The sequence below is a fragment of the Lolium rigidum genome, chromosome 3 (genome assembly GCF_022539505.1).
Source record: "Lolium rigidum isolate FL_2022 chromosome 3, APGP_CSIRO_Lrig_0.1, whole genome shotgun sequence".
Classification (NCBI taxonomy): Eukaryota; Viridiplantae; Streptophyta; class Magnoliopsida; order Poales; family Poaceae; genus Lolium; species Lolium rigidum.
Genome location: NC_061510.1, coordinates 209,934,480 through 209,951,184, shown reverse-complemented (window position 1 = coordinate 209,951,184; position 16,705 = coordinate 209,934,480). Strand labels below are relative to the sequence as shown.

Here is a 16,705-nt window from a genome sequence, read left to right as displayed (position 1 = left end):
ATACCTGATGCAGACCAGCAAAAACTGATACAGATACCCTCTTCGTGACAAACAAGTGTAAAAGTATCGAAAAAAATCCTTAGAATACCACAGCCCACAGGTAGAGAGGAGGTGATATATTCATAAACCAGTAAGTTTCAATATCTAATTCAAGCACATATACAATACATGAATAAAGTAAGCAACAGAGTGAATATATCACAATATCATCCATTACAATTTTCAGAAGCAGAAGCATTAATTATAATTTCCAGAAACATGAAATACAATTTTCAGAAGCAGAAGCATGATCGATCACATAAGCATAGTCACCCAGAAGTAATATTCTCACAAAAAATATGAACTTGTAGAAAAGTTGAACACGTAGCTACAAAAATGACCATATACGAATTGCCTACAAAAATAAAATTTCCAACATTATCCGCAGATATGCTTGGTGAACAAACAAAATGTGACATCTCACATTATTCGCTATTACATATCATGCTCAAGAAACTATCATGACCGACTCTTCTTTCCTTCCAGCCCAGATGGTTGCTTCATGTTAAGAAGATGATGAAGGCCAGCAATAACGTGCTGCCTGCTACTTGGAACTCCAGTCTTCGCTAGAGCTCGACCATTCTTGTCCAGGAGCACAAAGCAAGGAACATATCTGACATCATAATGCAGAAGCTGCAAATATATAGTGTTGCTGTTAGAATCTGTGAAGATCATTTTTCTTCAGAGTGGAAACATGTAATGTATATCAACAAATACAATTATGTGAATATGGACCTCCCATTTGTAACTTCAGCCTGCTTGGTCAGTTGAACCAAAAGGGTAGGGAAAATTTTGTTTTCATCAATTGTAATTGTTACAGAACACTACCATGTAATAGATCTCTTTTCAAAAGGTGCGAATTTATCCAATCCATTTGGACTGGTACGGAATCTAAATATCACAAGGAATTGAGTCTATTCTTGATCTTAATGGATTGGAAGTTTGGGATGTTGAGTTGGTGGTGGTCTATTTAGGGTGTTTAGGAATACTTCAAGTTCAATCTCAAGGAACTTAACTCTAGCAACTGAGCAACCCATTAACTAATTATTCCAAACGGAAAAAATGAGAATGCAATTCTTGCCAATGTTTTTGCAGAAACTGACAGCAGTGCTACCACAGGTACAGTCAAAGTTAACATCGGTCAATGTTTCCAAATGATTAGCAGGCCAAAAATTTCAACAATCTTTTGAACACAAAATAGCTCTCCCAAGCAGGTTTTTCCTTAGTTGCCGTCTGCTTGCCGTTCAAACTAACAACACCATATCATTGCTCTAGTGCTTACTTCCAACTTTACAAGCACTAGGAACTTGTTTCTGTGATATTGAGATGTGTTTGAACACTTATGTGAATCTGTTAACAAAGATACCACCATAGTAATGTTCTAAGAGAATCACTAGTACTAAGTACAACTTAACACCTCCAAATGCATAGCTTAGCACATCTTGGGTGACATCATATATCTGTAACAGAGTTACTTAAGTAATCCATAGTATATACATCACACTGCTTTATCGATGCTAAGTAGATGAGAACTGGCATGTCCATGCAGAAAGAGGGTGTTAAGGACAAAGGGGTTAGGAAACAGCGCATCGCCGCAGCAATACATTCGGAAACAATGACCAGCTTATCGACCAGCAGCACGATGGCCAGGTTGTTCAGGAATCTGAAACCGGCACTAGCAGCAGCATGCAGCAACAGCCCGGGATCCCGGGGAATTAAGAAGCTGAATCCAATAATGAATAATACATTATCAGATGGTAGATTTAGTTTAGAAACTTGGAGCCAGGAGTATGTATCCTAATTGGTCCAGAGTCCAGACCTCACAATATAGGGGTTGGTACTGCACCCCCAGGAGCTTAAGAAACAAATAGTCCTCTCTCATCTATTGTCTAGTTCTCCTTAGTGTAGCATGCCACGAATGCTCCTGAAGCTGCACGTCCTAGCCCTCGACTGCACGGAACATGCTCCATCATGAACCTTCAGATGATGAGAGGAAAAAGCTCAATGACTGGCTGGAATCTGACACTCCAAGTGGCATGTTCAAGTTCCACAAATTGTTGCTTCTAGAAGGCTCCATTTTAGCAGTAACATAATTTTTCATCAATACGAACTAATGAACGGAACCTATATCCACTCATGGTACCAGTGCAGTCCACAGACAAAGTGTAAACGCCACATTCTTTGATCCCAAACACACCGCTCACTTGTGGTTTGTTAAACAGGGGTGACATAACCACATCTAAGGCAAGAAGCTCCTCCTCAATCATTTACTGTTCTACGAATTATTAACACTTGGATGCCATGGGGACCTAATTTCAACGATAGCTACTTGATTCTTCACTAAAGTTGGGAGCAGATGCTAAAGGAAAGTATGGCAACCAATCTTATCTTCAAATATCAGTGTTCATAATACCTACTGTACTAAATTTCTACTCGAAATCAAGACACTGCATCATCAACTCCATCAAAAAAAAAAGGAACGATGCTAATCTACCTTTGCAAAGGCAATATGTGCTTTAATACAGAAATCAACACCATAAATCTACAGAATACGCATAGTAACGCAATTGGCACGGATAGGCGGAGAGAGGTCTCACCTCGGGGAGCCACCGGTCATCCTCGGCGTCGGCGAGCACGAAGCTCGCGCAGGCATCGTCTCCGTCCTCGAGCTCGTGCACGAGGCCCTGCAGCGATGAGCAGAGGCGGCACCGGGGCGAGTAGAACTCAAGCACCGTGGCTGCCTTCCCGCTCACCAGCGCCGCCGCCAGCGCCCGCTGCTCCGCGTCCCCGCGGTCAGCCTCCACCGCCGCGGGTCCCGGGTGACGCTTCCACAGCCTCGCCCCATGGCCGGCGCTTACGGTTCCAGGGGAGGGGGAAGGGGAGGGGAGGTCGCCGGCGATGAGGAGGCCCTGCGCGACGGTGCGGATGGACTTGAAGAGCCAGGGGAGCTCGAGGTCGCCGCAGGGGCTTGGGCTTGGGGTGGCGCTAGGGCTAGGGCTAGGGCTGGGGCCCCAGGGCCACTTGAAGCAGACGAAGGGAGAGGGCTTGGCGGCGGTGACCATCTCCGGGTGGCCGGAGCGGAGAGGTGTTGAGTCGCCACGGCACGCACGGACTCAATTGGACGCCTGGGTCACCGGAGATTGATGAGGCGCTTTGCGATGCGGTAATTTAGAGGCACTCGAACACCAAAATAAACTTGCAGAAATGGAGTTTCCATTACATATTCATGTCTCTGTTTATTCTTTTTTTGTACTCCCTCCCATTCATATTATTAGACACAACTTTATCTAAATATAGATGTATCTAGTCAACGAACTTATCTCGATACATTTGTATCTAGACAAGGTTAAATCAATTAATTTAGATTGGAGAAAATACAAATTTATGTGTACTTCCAGCATGAATTAAGAGCAGGCCTTGTAGATCCCCTAAAAATCAACCATTGTTCGGAAAACCATTCTTCGGGCGTCGTCCAACCATTGTTGAACCTCGCTCGAGGGGACGGAGGCCGCGTGGCTCGTGCCGGAGGGGGGAATGGTGGATGTCGTAGTTAGGAAGGATATCGGTGTTCGATAGGTAGTGAGCTAGGGTTGTCGTCTTGCATGATCAGGGCGAAAGGACTGAGGAGTGCACCTAACCCGTTGCCACATAAGATCAAGGACACACACTTTTCACTTGTGGCTGCGGAAGAGGAACTTAACCGCAGCTTGCCTCTCTGGCTCAGCCTCAGCTTACCGTACGCCGGTGAAAAGGGGATTCGATAATGCTGCAGTCCTAGGGACTCAACTCAACGCTTCATAAGTTTTAGCTCTCTTTCATCTTTACCGATGCTAACCAGACCATACATGAGTCCATGCCTTTGATGCCTAACTCTTCAGCTAACACACCGTGCACACTTCACGTTTGCACGGATACACAACATACTAGTAATACTACAAGCTGTAACTAAATTAACACTAACAATGGACTGATGGATCGATGTGCTTGAATCCGTGAGGTGAGCCGCACTGCCAAAGCGGCCGAGCCAAGCCAAGCGTACATGCTCCAGCACCTAGGAGACATGCCTCTAGCCATCGACACCTTGACTTGTCGTAGTGATGTGTAGAATGGAGTGTTGGCATTCCGCGCTATTTCGGTGTATATGAAATCCACATTTGAAAGGGAAAACAATCTAGTGACGGAATTTGTGTTTGTTTTTCAAGCCACACACTGATTTTCTTACCGCATTTGTGTTTTTGGATTTGTTAGTCAATACTATATGTATGGATCACCCTGCTACGCATTATCACCTCCATCTCACAATTAGCAATGACATTAACACATATAAATATTCAAAAACAATCCTGATCTAGATATACACCGAGAGTCGGCAACCGCCATCAAAGGTGGGAAACTTGAGGACCGACCACACGGAGCGATGTCCATCTGGGCCACCCACTGGGTATGTTTGATTCTTCATCTGGTCTATGTACAACTACAACCGCTAGAGGCGATGGCCATTTAACACCGAGACACCCCTACCTCCAGCTCACACATGCCACACCCAACCACCAGTGGCGGACGCACAAAAAAATTGTCAGGTGGGCACACCCCCTATTTTTTTATTTTTTGCACTACCCATATGTGATAAAAATTGCCCAAATAACTAAATATTAAAAAAATACTAAAATTTCAGGGTGGACCATGCCCATCCACCCAACTACGTCCACCCATGCCACCAACCACTCGTGGGTTGGGATGGAGGCCGCGTCGCTCGTGCCGGAGGGGGGAATGGTGGTTGCCGTAGTTGGGAAGGATATCGACGTTCGCATGTAGGGAGCTACGGTTTTCGTTTTGCTTGATCAGGGCAAAAGGACCGAGGAGTGCATCTAACCCGTTGCCACACAAGATCAAGCACGCACACGCAAGGACACAGACTTATCACTTGTGGTTGTGGAAGAGGAACTCAACAAACCGTAGCTTGCCTCTTTGGCTCAGCCTTAGCTTAATGTACGCCAGTTATAATGGAATTCGATAATGGTGCAGTCCTAGGGACTCAACTCAACCCTTCATAAGTTTCAGCTCTCTTTCATCTTTACCGATGCTAACCAAATCATACATGAGTCCATGCCTTTGATGCCTAACTCTTCAACTAACACATCGTGCACACTTCACGTTTGCACAGATACACAACATACTAGTAATAGTACAAGCTGTAACTAAATTAACACCAACAGTGGATTGATGGATCGATGTGCTTGAATCCGTGAGGTGAGCCGCACCGCCAAAGCGGCCGAGCCAAGCCAAGCGCTATATGCTCCAGCCCCTAGGAGACATGCTTCTAACCATCGATACCTTGACTGATTGTTGTAGTGATGTGTAGAATGGAGTGTTGGCATTCCGCGCTATTTCGGCATATATGAAATTCACATTTGAAAGGGAAAACAATCTAGTGACGGTGTTTGTTTTTCGAGCCACACACTGATTTTCTTACCGCATTTGTGTTTTTGGATTTGCTAGTCAATACTATATGTATGGATCACCCTGCTACACATTATCACTTCCATCTCACAATTAACAATGGCAGTAACACATATAAATATTCAAAAACATGAATTATGAGAGTCCTGATCTAGATAAACACCGAGAGCCGGCAACCGCCATCAAAAGTGGGAAACTTGAGGACCGAACACACGGAAGGATGTTCATCTGTGCCACCCATTGGGTATGTTTGGTTCTTTATCTGATTTGTGTACAACTACAGCCGCCATAGGCGATGGCCATTTAACAGTGAGACACCCTTACCTCTAGCTCACACATGCCACACCTAAGCCACACCCAACCACCAGTGGCGGACGCACAAAAAAACTGTACTCATTTTTTTATTTTTTTGCATTACCCATATGTGATAAAAATTGCCCAAATAACTAAATATTAAAAAATACTAAAATTTCAGGGTGGACCACGCCCATCCACCCAACTGTGTCCACCCATGCCACGAACCACTCGTGAGTTGGGATTTTTGTTCTGTGTTAGATGGTGTTGGGCTACGCAGGACACATACCATTAATTCTCTGTTGGCTCTTGACACTCCCAACTGGTTTTGGCTCCCTTGACTTGGCTCTAGAGTGGTGTTGGTAACCACATGCACTGGATATTAGTCTCATGCCATCCCCTTCCTCAAAATCACACTTTACCTCCAAACTGTCGCGACCTTGAATCTTTCCCATAAGCATCTTCGTTCTCTTAGGTAGCGTGCGACGCCACATGCCTGACCATAGCACTTGCACTTGTTGCACCTCCTTCTTTGTTGTAGAGGTGACATCAACCTTGGAGGTACTTACCCAGTTGCGTCATTGCAGGTGGAAAGTTTGGCACCGTGGTAGACTGGTAGGCTAGCTAGCATGTAGGAGGGCAAGGTAGATCCTCCACTTCTCCCGTAACTTGAGCTTGTAAGTCACTTCACCGACTCACTTTTCAACTTGGTAGGGGTCGTAGAGAGAGAGAGAGAGAGAGAGAGAGAGAGAGAGAGAGAGAGAGAGAGAGAGAGATCATGATTGGCACGAGAAGCCACCGGCATCTGTGTATGAAGTTACAATTTGAAGAAAACCAATCACCTGGTTCAGATTGATGGCTGAAGCGCTTGTGACCGACCAGCCTGGTCTTTCATGCTCTACCGCTCACCATGAAGATGTTGTCAGGGGACCTCAGTCATGATGGTGTGTTCTTGTAGCCTAGTACAATTCAAACCATGGTTGCAGAGTGCTTCAAATGGAGAGGTGCCGATCGCAAAAGTGATACGATGAGTTGTACCAAAATTCTGCAAGAGCAAGCCACTTGAAGCATTTGGAAGCCCAAGTGTGGACGAAACACATGTGATATATGTCTACACACAAACTGGTTTACGCGGTTGGTTTGGCCATTGTTTTGTGGATGGTATGCTAAACTCATCCGCAACTCTGGCTTAGAAAGATTGAATAAATTTTACCGTAGATGATGGGCACGGTAGTCCATATATGAAATCCATCATGACGACTCCCCGTGGATAAAGTGGGATGTCCAATGGCTGCAGAAGACCGTGAGTTTTCACCCATTCAGCCATTCCCTTTTGGCCTTGGTTGCAGATCAATCGTTGGGTGAGATCTTCACTCGTTGGGCGATGATGCTCTATGGCCATACTCTTTTCTCTTCACATGCCTCTTGTTTATACTCACTGGCTTACCGAATATATCGCGTTTTATGGCATCATCCTAGGCTACTATCCAATGTAGCCTGAGGTTACATCACGGCTAGCCTTGATCGGGCCAGCATCGTACCCCAACTTAGAGCATGTCTAGTAGAGCCCCTAAACCCCTAAATCTGTAAAAATAACCGCTTTTTTACAGTTTTTGACGAAAAAACCGCAAAGACTAGAGCCCCTAAAACTGTAAAACTGTAAAAAATTTCCAGGTCCGACACTGGGAATCTATTCTTGGCCTGTACAAAACCGGGTTGGAGAGGGGTTGACCCTCTAAACTGCATTTCCATTTCGTTTCGGGCGGGAGGGAAATTTCCCAATCCCACCCACCCGCCGCCGCCGCCCGTCGCCCGCCCCCGCCCCCGCGCACCGGCCGCCGCCGCCATGGACGCCTCCCCGCCCCGCCCGTGCCGCCCGTGGCCGCGCCGCCGACGGCCCCTGGCCCGCCGCCCGCCCCGCCGCCCGTCGCTCCCGCCCCCGCCCCCGCACCGGCCGCCCACCCGCGCACGTCGCCGCCGTGGTTGCTGCGACCCACGTGCCGGCCGTCGCCCCCGCACCGTCCGTCGCTCCCGCCCCCGCCCCCGCACCGGCCGCACCACCCGCACCTCCCCGGGCACGGGCGAAGGTGCCCTCCGGTGGTCCTCGTGCTGCCAAGGCCAAGGCGGCTTCCTCCCCGGCGCCGAGGAAGGCCGTGGCCAAGAGGAGGGCCCCGGCGAAGCAGCCAGTGGCCGCCGCCGTGCCGCCCGCCCCGGCCGCCCCGGAGGTGTTCGACGAAATGGCCACCCCGGCCGCCGCCGTGCCGCCCGCCCCGGCCGCCGTGTCCTTCATGGACATGCTCAATGAGGTGGAGGTGGACATCAACGCTCCACCACTTGATCCCTATAGGGATGATGATTTGGAGGGAGGAGAGGATGCGGAGGGAGGAGATGAGGAGGAGGAGGATGATGATGATGAAACATCACAGAGATACAAGAGGAGGCGTTCACCGCCGTTGCTCGCTCCCCCGTCCGCTCGTCGAACTACACCGACGCGGAAGATATACTCTTGGTTCGAGCTTGGGCGCCGGTGGGGTTGGATGCGGGCACCGGTACCGACCAAACCGGTAAACGGTATTGGCAGCGCATCGAGGACGCCTACCTTAAGATGAAGCCGAAGAGGAGTGGGTTCGCCTCTCGCTCATTCCGGTCGCTTCAAGGCCGGTGGGACTTGATGAAGCCGACATGTGCGCGTTGGAGTGCCGCCATGGACCAAGTGATGGATGCGCCGCCGAGTGGCACCGTGGAGAGTGACTATGTAAGTTTGCAAACCTCACATCGTATGGTTTCTCTCATGTGTGTTGTATGGTTTCTCTCATGTGTGTTGTATGGTTTCTCTCATGTGTGTTGTGTGTGTTGCTTGGTTTGTAGGAGAAGATTGCCGGCTTGAGGTACAAGGAGATGGCCGGCTCCAAGGGCAAAGAATTCCCATTCAAGCATGTTTGGTCAATTCTTCAAACATATGACAAGTGGAAGTTGAGAGATGATGAAACCGCACCGAAGAAGTCCGCAATGCTTGACATGGATGATCCGGATGTTGAGGAGAGGAACTTGAACAAGCCCGAGGGAACCAAGAAGGCCAAGCTTAGGGTGAAGATGGAAGGAGAGGCGGCTAGCCTAAGGGAGAAGATGGATCATATGATGAAGGCAAGAGAGGCTTTGGCAACCAAGGCGTTGGAGAAAAAGCTTCTCATCACCGAGCAAAAGAAGGTGGTCAAGCTTGCACACATTGAAGCAAAGCGTGAGGAGGCAGCCCGCAAGGCCGACTTGGAGGAGAGGATGCTCAAGGTGAAAGAAGCAAAGGTATGGAAAGAACTCATGGTGGAAGAGAAGGAGCACATGATGATGTGCAAGAAAGACATGGATGAAGAGCAATTGCAATGGTGGAAGGAGTACAAGGAGGACATCGCCGAGAGGAAGAGGATGTTCCGAGGGTCCTCCTCTACCTTTGTAGTTGACACTACCATGAGCGATGGCGGTGTCGACAACTCGCATGATGGTGGGGTTTGATGGTGGTGGAGTGGCCTAGCATATGGCACCGACGTGTAATTTTTTGGTGATGGTGCCAATGAGATGGGCAAGATGATGATTATGTGATGTAAAAACTACTAAACCATGCATCCATGATTATTACTTTTGTAGTATGTTTGATGATTCATTGTGTTTTTGTGTCATATTGTGATGAATATGTGACAGGTTTAGAGGTTAGGGTTGAGGCAAAGAATAGAACCCCTAAACCCAACCCCTACACGGGTTTGGTTTAGGGGTTCTATTCTTTGCCCCTGTTTTTCAACCTGTAAATGTGTCCAAAACTTGCAAATCTCGACCTGTAAATCCTAGAAAACTTTTACAGTTTTAAGGGTTCTACTAGACATGCTCTTATGACTTGCCACGCTCTTTCTTTTCACATCAAAATGATATCGCGAGAGCAATTCCATCCTTCATGAGCAGTACGATGAAATTGGGGTGGGTCATCCAGCCACGCAAACGCTGAAGTAAGCATAACACGACAAGTCAGCTCATGTGCTACATGATTCATGTGGGAGGCCAACGCTCAAACGCTGTTTCTATTAAGGGCATCTCTAGCGGCGCGATCCAAACGGGACGCTGAGTGACTGTTTGCACGGATCGGAAATGCGTCTACACCCTGCTCCAGCGGGCGACGCATCGTGTCCGGGGCGTCCGCAGCAACGCAAACGCGACGCAAATATGCGGCACGTTTGCATCTCCGCGGACGCTGCGCGGTCGCGCCTAGCGTCCGCTCGCTTCCCCCACGGGCCCGCCTGGCAGCGACCTTGGTCCTATCGGCGTCGAATTAGACCACAGCAAGCGCGCGAATGGCAACCGCGGCGATCAACCTGCCAACCGCCAGCATGGAGCGCCAAACCGCCGCGGAAGAGCAAGCGCCGGACTCTTCGTTATACGCACGGACATTAATTCCCGCAGAATATAACCCTGAGTCCGCTGTAATTCACGTCCAACCGCCTCCTTCTTACGCTTCTTTTTCTTCTCCAACACCGGCGAGCCATGAGCGACTACACCCTGCCGTCCGACTCCGAGAGCGAGGGCAAGCCGCCGGGATGGATGCATTGGTGGGAAACATACGCCACTCCAAGCGACCCGGGCTCCACGCCAAGTGACCCAGCCTCCACGCCGAGTGAGGAGGAGGAGGACGGAGCCGGCAATGCCAGCGACGACCATGAGGTGGACGGAGGCGCCGCTGGCAGCGACGTCGATGACGAGGAGGAGGAGGAGGAGGGGCAGGAGGAGGACTCCGACGCCAGGTTCGACCTGCTGGAGGCGTAGGAGGCGGCGGACGACGAGGCGGTGGCAAGGAAGGAGGCCAGGGCAAGGGCAAGGTCGCTGGCGCGGGCCGTGCGTCGTCGTCTTCGTCACTTCAACGACGACACTAAGTCCGACTCCAACTCCTCCACGCGTCGTCCTTCAGTTCCTCTTCCGATGAGGAGGTGACAAGCAAAAGGTGCAGGAATGAGGACGATGAGGCACGGCCTTCTAACAAGAAGGCAAAAATTAGTTTTAGTTTATTTGTTTTTAAATTTGTTTTTGTTTGTATGTTAAATATGGTTGAACCTATTCGTATCCGGTAATCTATTCGATTGGAGCAGCATGACATCTGTTCACTACTACTTTTTCGCGTTTAAACTTGCTCATTCAACAAAAATGAAAAAAAGGAGCAGGAAAAAAATACAGTTTCATGCCCAAAATGCATCGTACCGCTGGGGTGGCCCCCGACGCAAACGGACATTTCGCCTCTCGCGGTCATTTTGGCGTCCGCCACGCGACGCAAACGAACGCTCGTGGACAATTTCAGCGTCCGAAATGCGTCGCGCCGCTGGAGATGCGCTAACTCTCTTGCCACACTCCTAAGTGGCATGGTCTTAGTCGTTTCGTTAAATCGTACTACTCTCTCTTGGTTGTGGTAAAGTTAGTCGTGAGCCAAAGTTGCCCTCTACCGACGTCTGTCATCTTGCAAAAATCTGAATCCCACTAGCTGATCTCTTTATTCACGTGCCGGTTTGGAGACTACGACACTAGCAACGTCTGTGGTAGTACCCAGCAAGCTCGATCAGTGCTTGCTGGCTTGCTGCATCTTCTTGAGCGAAATTTAATCGGTCGGCTAGTTTGTTCCTTGTAAGAAAAACACCAAAAAAAAACAGCAACATATATGCTCCTGGGAAGACCAGCAGCCAAGTTACATGATCGCCATCCAGGATCCCGGAGATGGGAATGTAGTTTAGCGGCCTTTTGCCTTTTTGTCGTTGCACGTCTTCTATAATTAAAACTCTTCTTCTATCTAATCGGATTGCAGTTCAACCGCCCGTTTCTAGAAAAAAAGCCACATCATCTCTCCTGCAAAAGGATAATAGCTCTGCCAAGCAACAGATAAGCCCTAAACAACGGTTTATACAAACATATTCAAACAAGCCAAGCAGATGATGATTACACAAACATCAATGACGATACCACACTGTCAAATTACCTACTAATTATAATTAGCAGTACCCATGCTGTTCTTACATCCTTCAGGTAAGCAGCACTTGTTCAAGTGTCTGCTCCAAGCTTGTTTTACTTATATATATATATACTAGTATCGCACTACCATTGCGAGCTCAGGGCTCCATAGTATTACATATATAATATTAGTGTTATACTAATACTGCAAATTAAGTCCACGCCACGGTTAACACCCAGCCAGTGCCACTACTCCATACTTATATACTACTAGTGCAACACTACCATTGCAAATTCAGTTCTCCAAATATAATAGTAATACTAGCATCATACTGCTACTGAGAATTACGTCACTTGTCCACGCATCCTGCTGTGGCCTTCTATCAGACTCCTGTCGGGCACAACAAGAGAATGATGGTTAGCATTTCGATCATGGAGACAACTTTTTTCAAAAGTGGTAGCATGCAGATTAACAGAGCTAGTGGCATCGTTGCAATAAGTAAAACTAGTAAAGCAGGGATATCTGCGACGCTTAAGCTTCTATTTCTACAGAACGAAATATATTGAATGGATCAAAACAGGGTGGATTGCGTCCTCAGCCAATGTCATCATGCATACCAGCACATTTGGGATAATATGCCTCGCTCCTTTTAGCTACAAAAGAATAATCCTATGTTGCCAAGTTTTACACACCCTCTTCCACTCTGCACCACATTCATTGTCCAATCATATGCAACAGACAAATGGAGCTTGTACATTGAATTATTTCCCTCAACTCCCAAATATACCTGCCCAACTTCATCATAAACGTTTTCCAAAATACAACTTGAACTCTCTCTAATTTGACCATCCTGTTAATACCATACAAGTTTTCCTTTCACTGTTCAATCCGCATGATATTTTAGTGTTCTTATGTCTTAACCAATGAAACATAAACCCTAGAGCATGCATCTTCATTGGGTAAAAAGCATAAGAATAAGTATAGTACGACTTACTGGCTACTCTAGCAATTTTGTTACTAATACAAATTAAACATAGCAAAGGAAGATCAAATATCAAAAGCATCACCTGTTAGGTGGCTTCCTTCTTCACATCCCATCTAGTCAGCCGCTTCCTTTTACCAAGGTCTCCTCCTGCAGCTGGAACATGCACCACCTGTTGTCGACTTGCGAGAAATTCTTCATAGTCCGAGTCACTGTCAGACTCACTGATCCATCCAAAGCAGGGACGCCTTGCGCGACCACTTCTTGTAGCTGCCAGATGTGGCAATGCTTTAGGAGCAGGTGGGTCAATGATCACTTCCTCTGTTTGCTCAACAGCTAACACAGTGTTAGATGGCTCCTCATTGTGAACCTGCACAACCGGCACCATTGCTGCATCTTGTTGCTGCATCACAAACCAAGCCCATATAAGAATTGGACAATATGCATGAGCTTTGTAGCTGGAGGGAATAAGAAACATAAACTAAACATTAATAACCCAAGGTCTTGGTTTAGAGGAAAATCAAAACTGTCACAAGTAACAGCAATTTGTGCAAGCTAAATTGTTTTACAGAGTACTGGTGGATACAATGTTGCAGTTGTATTACAAGACTAAGTGAGAAAATACTATATAGAGCAATGCTAAAAGGCAAAATGCTAATTCATCAGTCAATTATATCACCTTAAAGAAAACAGAGAAGACATCAACCAATACACTTATTTCTGCTGGCGTCATTCTCGTTTTTATGATTAAACACGCTTTTACATGTAAAGCACTTTTTTTACACAAGACCAACAGAGCAGATAAGTAGTATCAAGTGATCTCCACAAGATCAAGAAAATTAAGAGATAATGGCTGCACAAACCTAGTTGGAAAAAAAAGAATGAAACAGTGAACATAAATATAAGATCAAGTAACCATTCTATAATTAAAATAGCCAATTGAGCTTTCCATATGCCATATTATCATGTTATTCTAGTATCACAAAAGGTACTTCATATATCACATATAACAATAGCAAGGGCACTAAAATAGCGATCAACGGCCAAGAACAAAAGCCTTGTTAAATCATACCCACTAACTGTGCAAATATGCAATCACATGATAGGTGTAGGGAGGCATAATTTGAAGGTACTTTGTTTGAGAAACATGTTGCTCCTGCACATGCTTCCCAAATAGCAATCAACGGCCCAGGAAGATTGATAAAAGAAAGTAAATGGATAGGGAGCTTACCTGATCCTCATCTTCGTCCTCCCACTCCTCCTGCTGCTGCTCCTGCACATGCTTCATAAGTAACAAGAAGAAAACAAGTTAGTTTATATCCACATCAACCTCTGAAACGCAAAACAGAGCATGTTAAAAATAATATAATATTGGCATGCTTGATCTAAGCGAGAGCCTCGATCCTAGGATGCCTTGTCCATCATGATGTCATCAAAATGATTAGTAGCATCAACTTACTCCTCATTTGATATTGATTATTTAGTCATGTGAAACCGTACAACGATGGAGCAGTTTGCTATATTCAGCACCAAACAAGATTATGATTGATGTCCTAGGACCAACCTGTTCCTCAAACTAAATGCCTTGAGGTTTTGCTCCTCCTATATCTAGCAAGTAATATTGAGCAAGAATTTCTTTTTTTGGCTTGGGATGGCAGTAGGATTGTTGCCTCATTGCCAACTAAAGCAACACAACCTTGCGTATATAGTCAATGTCACACACTGAACAATTACGTCTACAAAGATAAGCACAGGAAAGTACAAGTATAGGGAGCTCACCTGAGCTTCCTCATCATCATCATCCTGCTGTTGCTGCTGCTCCTCCTCCTCCTCCTCCTCCTGCTGCTGCTGCTGCTGCTGCTGCTTCTTCTGAAGTACCTGCAGCTGCAGCTTCTCTTCCTCCTCCTGCTTCTCCAAGAGGGCTTCCTGCACTACGTGGTAACAGTTTTCCTCCAGGAACGGCCACCCATTGTTCCCATACACATTCTACACAGACAAGGCCAAATTATGAGAGTGACACCACAATAAATAATTACAAGAATTAGCACTGGTGATTGTATTTTTTGTACTCGGATTTCAAGGAAAGGAGCAGAAAGATTTCAAGAAATCCTTGAAGTTTACAATCAGGGAACGTGGCAAGTGGTTAACAAGGAAAAATCAGCCATTTTTTCAGCCCAAACAGCAGCGAGGAGGTGAAAATGGAGATGAAGCAAAGCTTAGAAATTGCTAAGGAGGCTCTTGAGGAATCGTCCGGCCTCTCCAAAGGTACGTAATTTCTGGTGGCGCGTAATTAAAGGCTTTGTTCCAGCTCGAGCAATTTTGCCCAAAAAAAGACAAACTGAACTGCAAAGCAATTGTGTAGAGTGCGGGGCTACTGAAGACACTGTTTTTCATGCTCTCGAGAATGCACCTATGCAAGCAACTCCTGGCAAATTAGCAGAAACTTCCAAATCGGTCGGTGGAACCGCGAAAAAAAAGGCTGTTGCAAGTTGCAAGCTGCAAACAAATATCCCAGCAAAAAGTCATCTTTTTTACTAATAAAATTCCGCGCGCCGGGTTCTTGGGCCCAAAAGAAAACCCTCGCCTTAATTGACGATGTCGCCGGGTTCTATGTGTCTGGGCGGTCGGCGGAGAAGCAGAAATGCGAGGGAGGAAGAGAGGAGGTGAACCTTGAGGAGGCTATTGACGATGTTGCGGATGTCGACCTTCTTGAAGCCCATCGGGACGAAGTGGTCGATCGCGGCGTCGATCCGCCGGTCGCCACTCTTCCGCTGCCGGGGCATTGCCGAAGCTCGCTCGTGCGGGAGGATGGAGGCCGCGTCGCTGGTGCGGGAGGGGGTGGGTGGCGGCTGCCGGAGTTGGGAGGCGAGCTAGCTAGGGCTTTGGTGTTTGTCGATCGGGCGTGAGGAGTGACAGTGTACTGGTTTTGGGTCCGTGATGAGAGAGGCGGAGCCGCGCAGCCGAGAAGATAACGTGTCGCCTGCTCCGTCTCGTTGCTGCACCCAACGTGTTACAGCCACGGGATGGGTAAGCAAGGGACAGGATGTCAGCAGTCAGCTAGGTGTGATGCGCAGCCACATCCCTGTGTTAGTGACGGAACTATCATGTGACATAGTAAACCAGAATCTTGCGCAGAAAAAAAAAAAGAGAGAGGAGGCGACATCTGTTATGTTTATCTAAATAAATGACCAAACATGCCTGCTTGGAAGCTTTGCAATAACTGATCTTAAATAACTCAATTTATGAGTTCTGTCGCATATCATGTGTTTGTCATAATGCACGTCAGGTATTAGGTATAGTATAAAACGGAAATGGATACACAATCGCCAAAATTTATTTCTTATGACACAAAGTGATTTCTGAAAGATCCTGCAAAAAAAATTACTCCTCCATCTTCTAAATAGTGTCTAGATATAACCAAATTTAAGTTAACGCAAATTTTAAACCATAGGCAATGTTGTATGCAATTTGGATGTCGAGACACCAACTAAACTCATCCGAACTCTTGAACAATAAAAAAGATTGGTTATACCACCTCTTGGTAATTTCAAATTACCCCCGCGTCGCCCTCCTCTGGCGGCTCGGGGGAAACCCTAGCGCCCCCGCCGCCGGCCTCTCTCGCCCTCTCCTGCCCGCCGCTGCCGCCGGCCCTCTGCCGCGGTGGCGGCGGGCCCCGTTCCCAAAGGGCGGCGGGGGTCCTCCCGGTCGCGGCGTGCGGCGGAGCTCGGACGCCGGCGGCGGCCCGGGCGGATGGTGGCGGGGCGTTCGTCGCGGCGGCCGTTTGGACCGGCACTTGCGCGCGCGCAGGAGGCGGCCTCGGCGGCTAGGCGCGGCGGGCTGCGGCGGCGTGGTCGTGGCGCAGCTGGTGGAGCCGGCGGGCGGAGCGGGCCATCCGGGCCCGATCTGGGCCGCGAGGGGCCGCGCGGCGGGTCAAGGTGGTGGCGGCGGCTGCTCGCCGG

At 47.7% G+C, this 16,705-nt stretch overlaps 1 protein-coding gene and 1 long non-coding RNA gene across 2 annotated transcripts; both read right to left on the bottom strand.

Annotated features, from left to right (window-relative positions):
- Positions 1-275: 275 nt before the first annotated feature.
- On the bottom strand, positions 276-3,162 carry LOC124698902. The gene is made up of 2 exons (XM_047231297.1): positions 2,637-3,162; positions 276-672 (listed from the first exon to the last, which is right to left on the bottom strand). The coding sequence occupies exons 1-2, from the start codon at positions 3,099-3,101 to the stop codon at positions 499-501; spliced, it is 639 nt and encodes a 212-aa protein (XP_047087253.1). The 5' UTR covers positions 3,102-3,162; the 3' UTR covers positions 276-498.
- Positions 3,163-11,861: 8,699 nt separating this feature from the next.
- Positions 11,862-14,030, bottom strand: LOC124698901. The gene is made up of 3 exons (XR_007001163.1): positions 13,978-14,030; positions 12,832-13,149; positions 11,862-12,154 (listed from the first exon to the last, which is right to left on the bottom strand). It is a non-coding gene; the product is annotated as an uncharacterized LOC124698901 (long non-coding RNA).
- Between the last annotated feature and the right edge of the window lie 2,675 nt (positions 14,031-16,705).

Excerpts from the sequence above, each read along its gene's own strand:
- LOC124698902 (XM_047231297.1), bottom strand. The coding sequence starts at position 3,101 with ATGGTCACCGCCGCCAAGCCCTCTCCCTTCGTCTGCTTCAAGTGGCCC. Across the intron at positions 673-2,636 it reads ATGACCGGTGGCTCCCCGAG|CTTCTGCATTATGATGTCAG; the intron begins GTGAGACCTCTC and ends ATATATTTGCAG.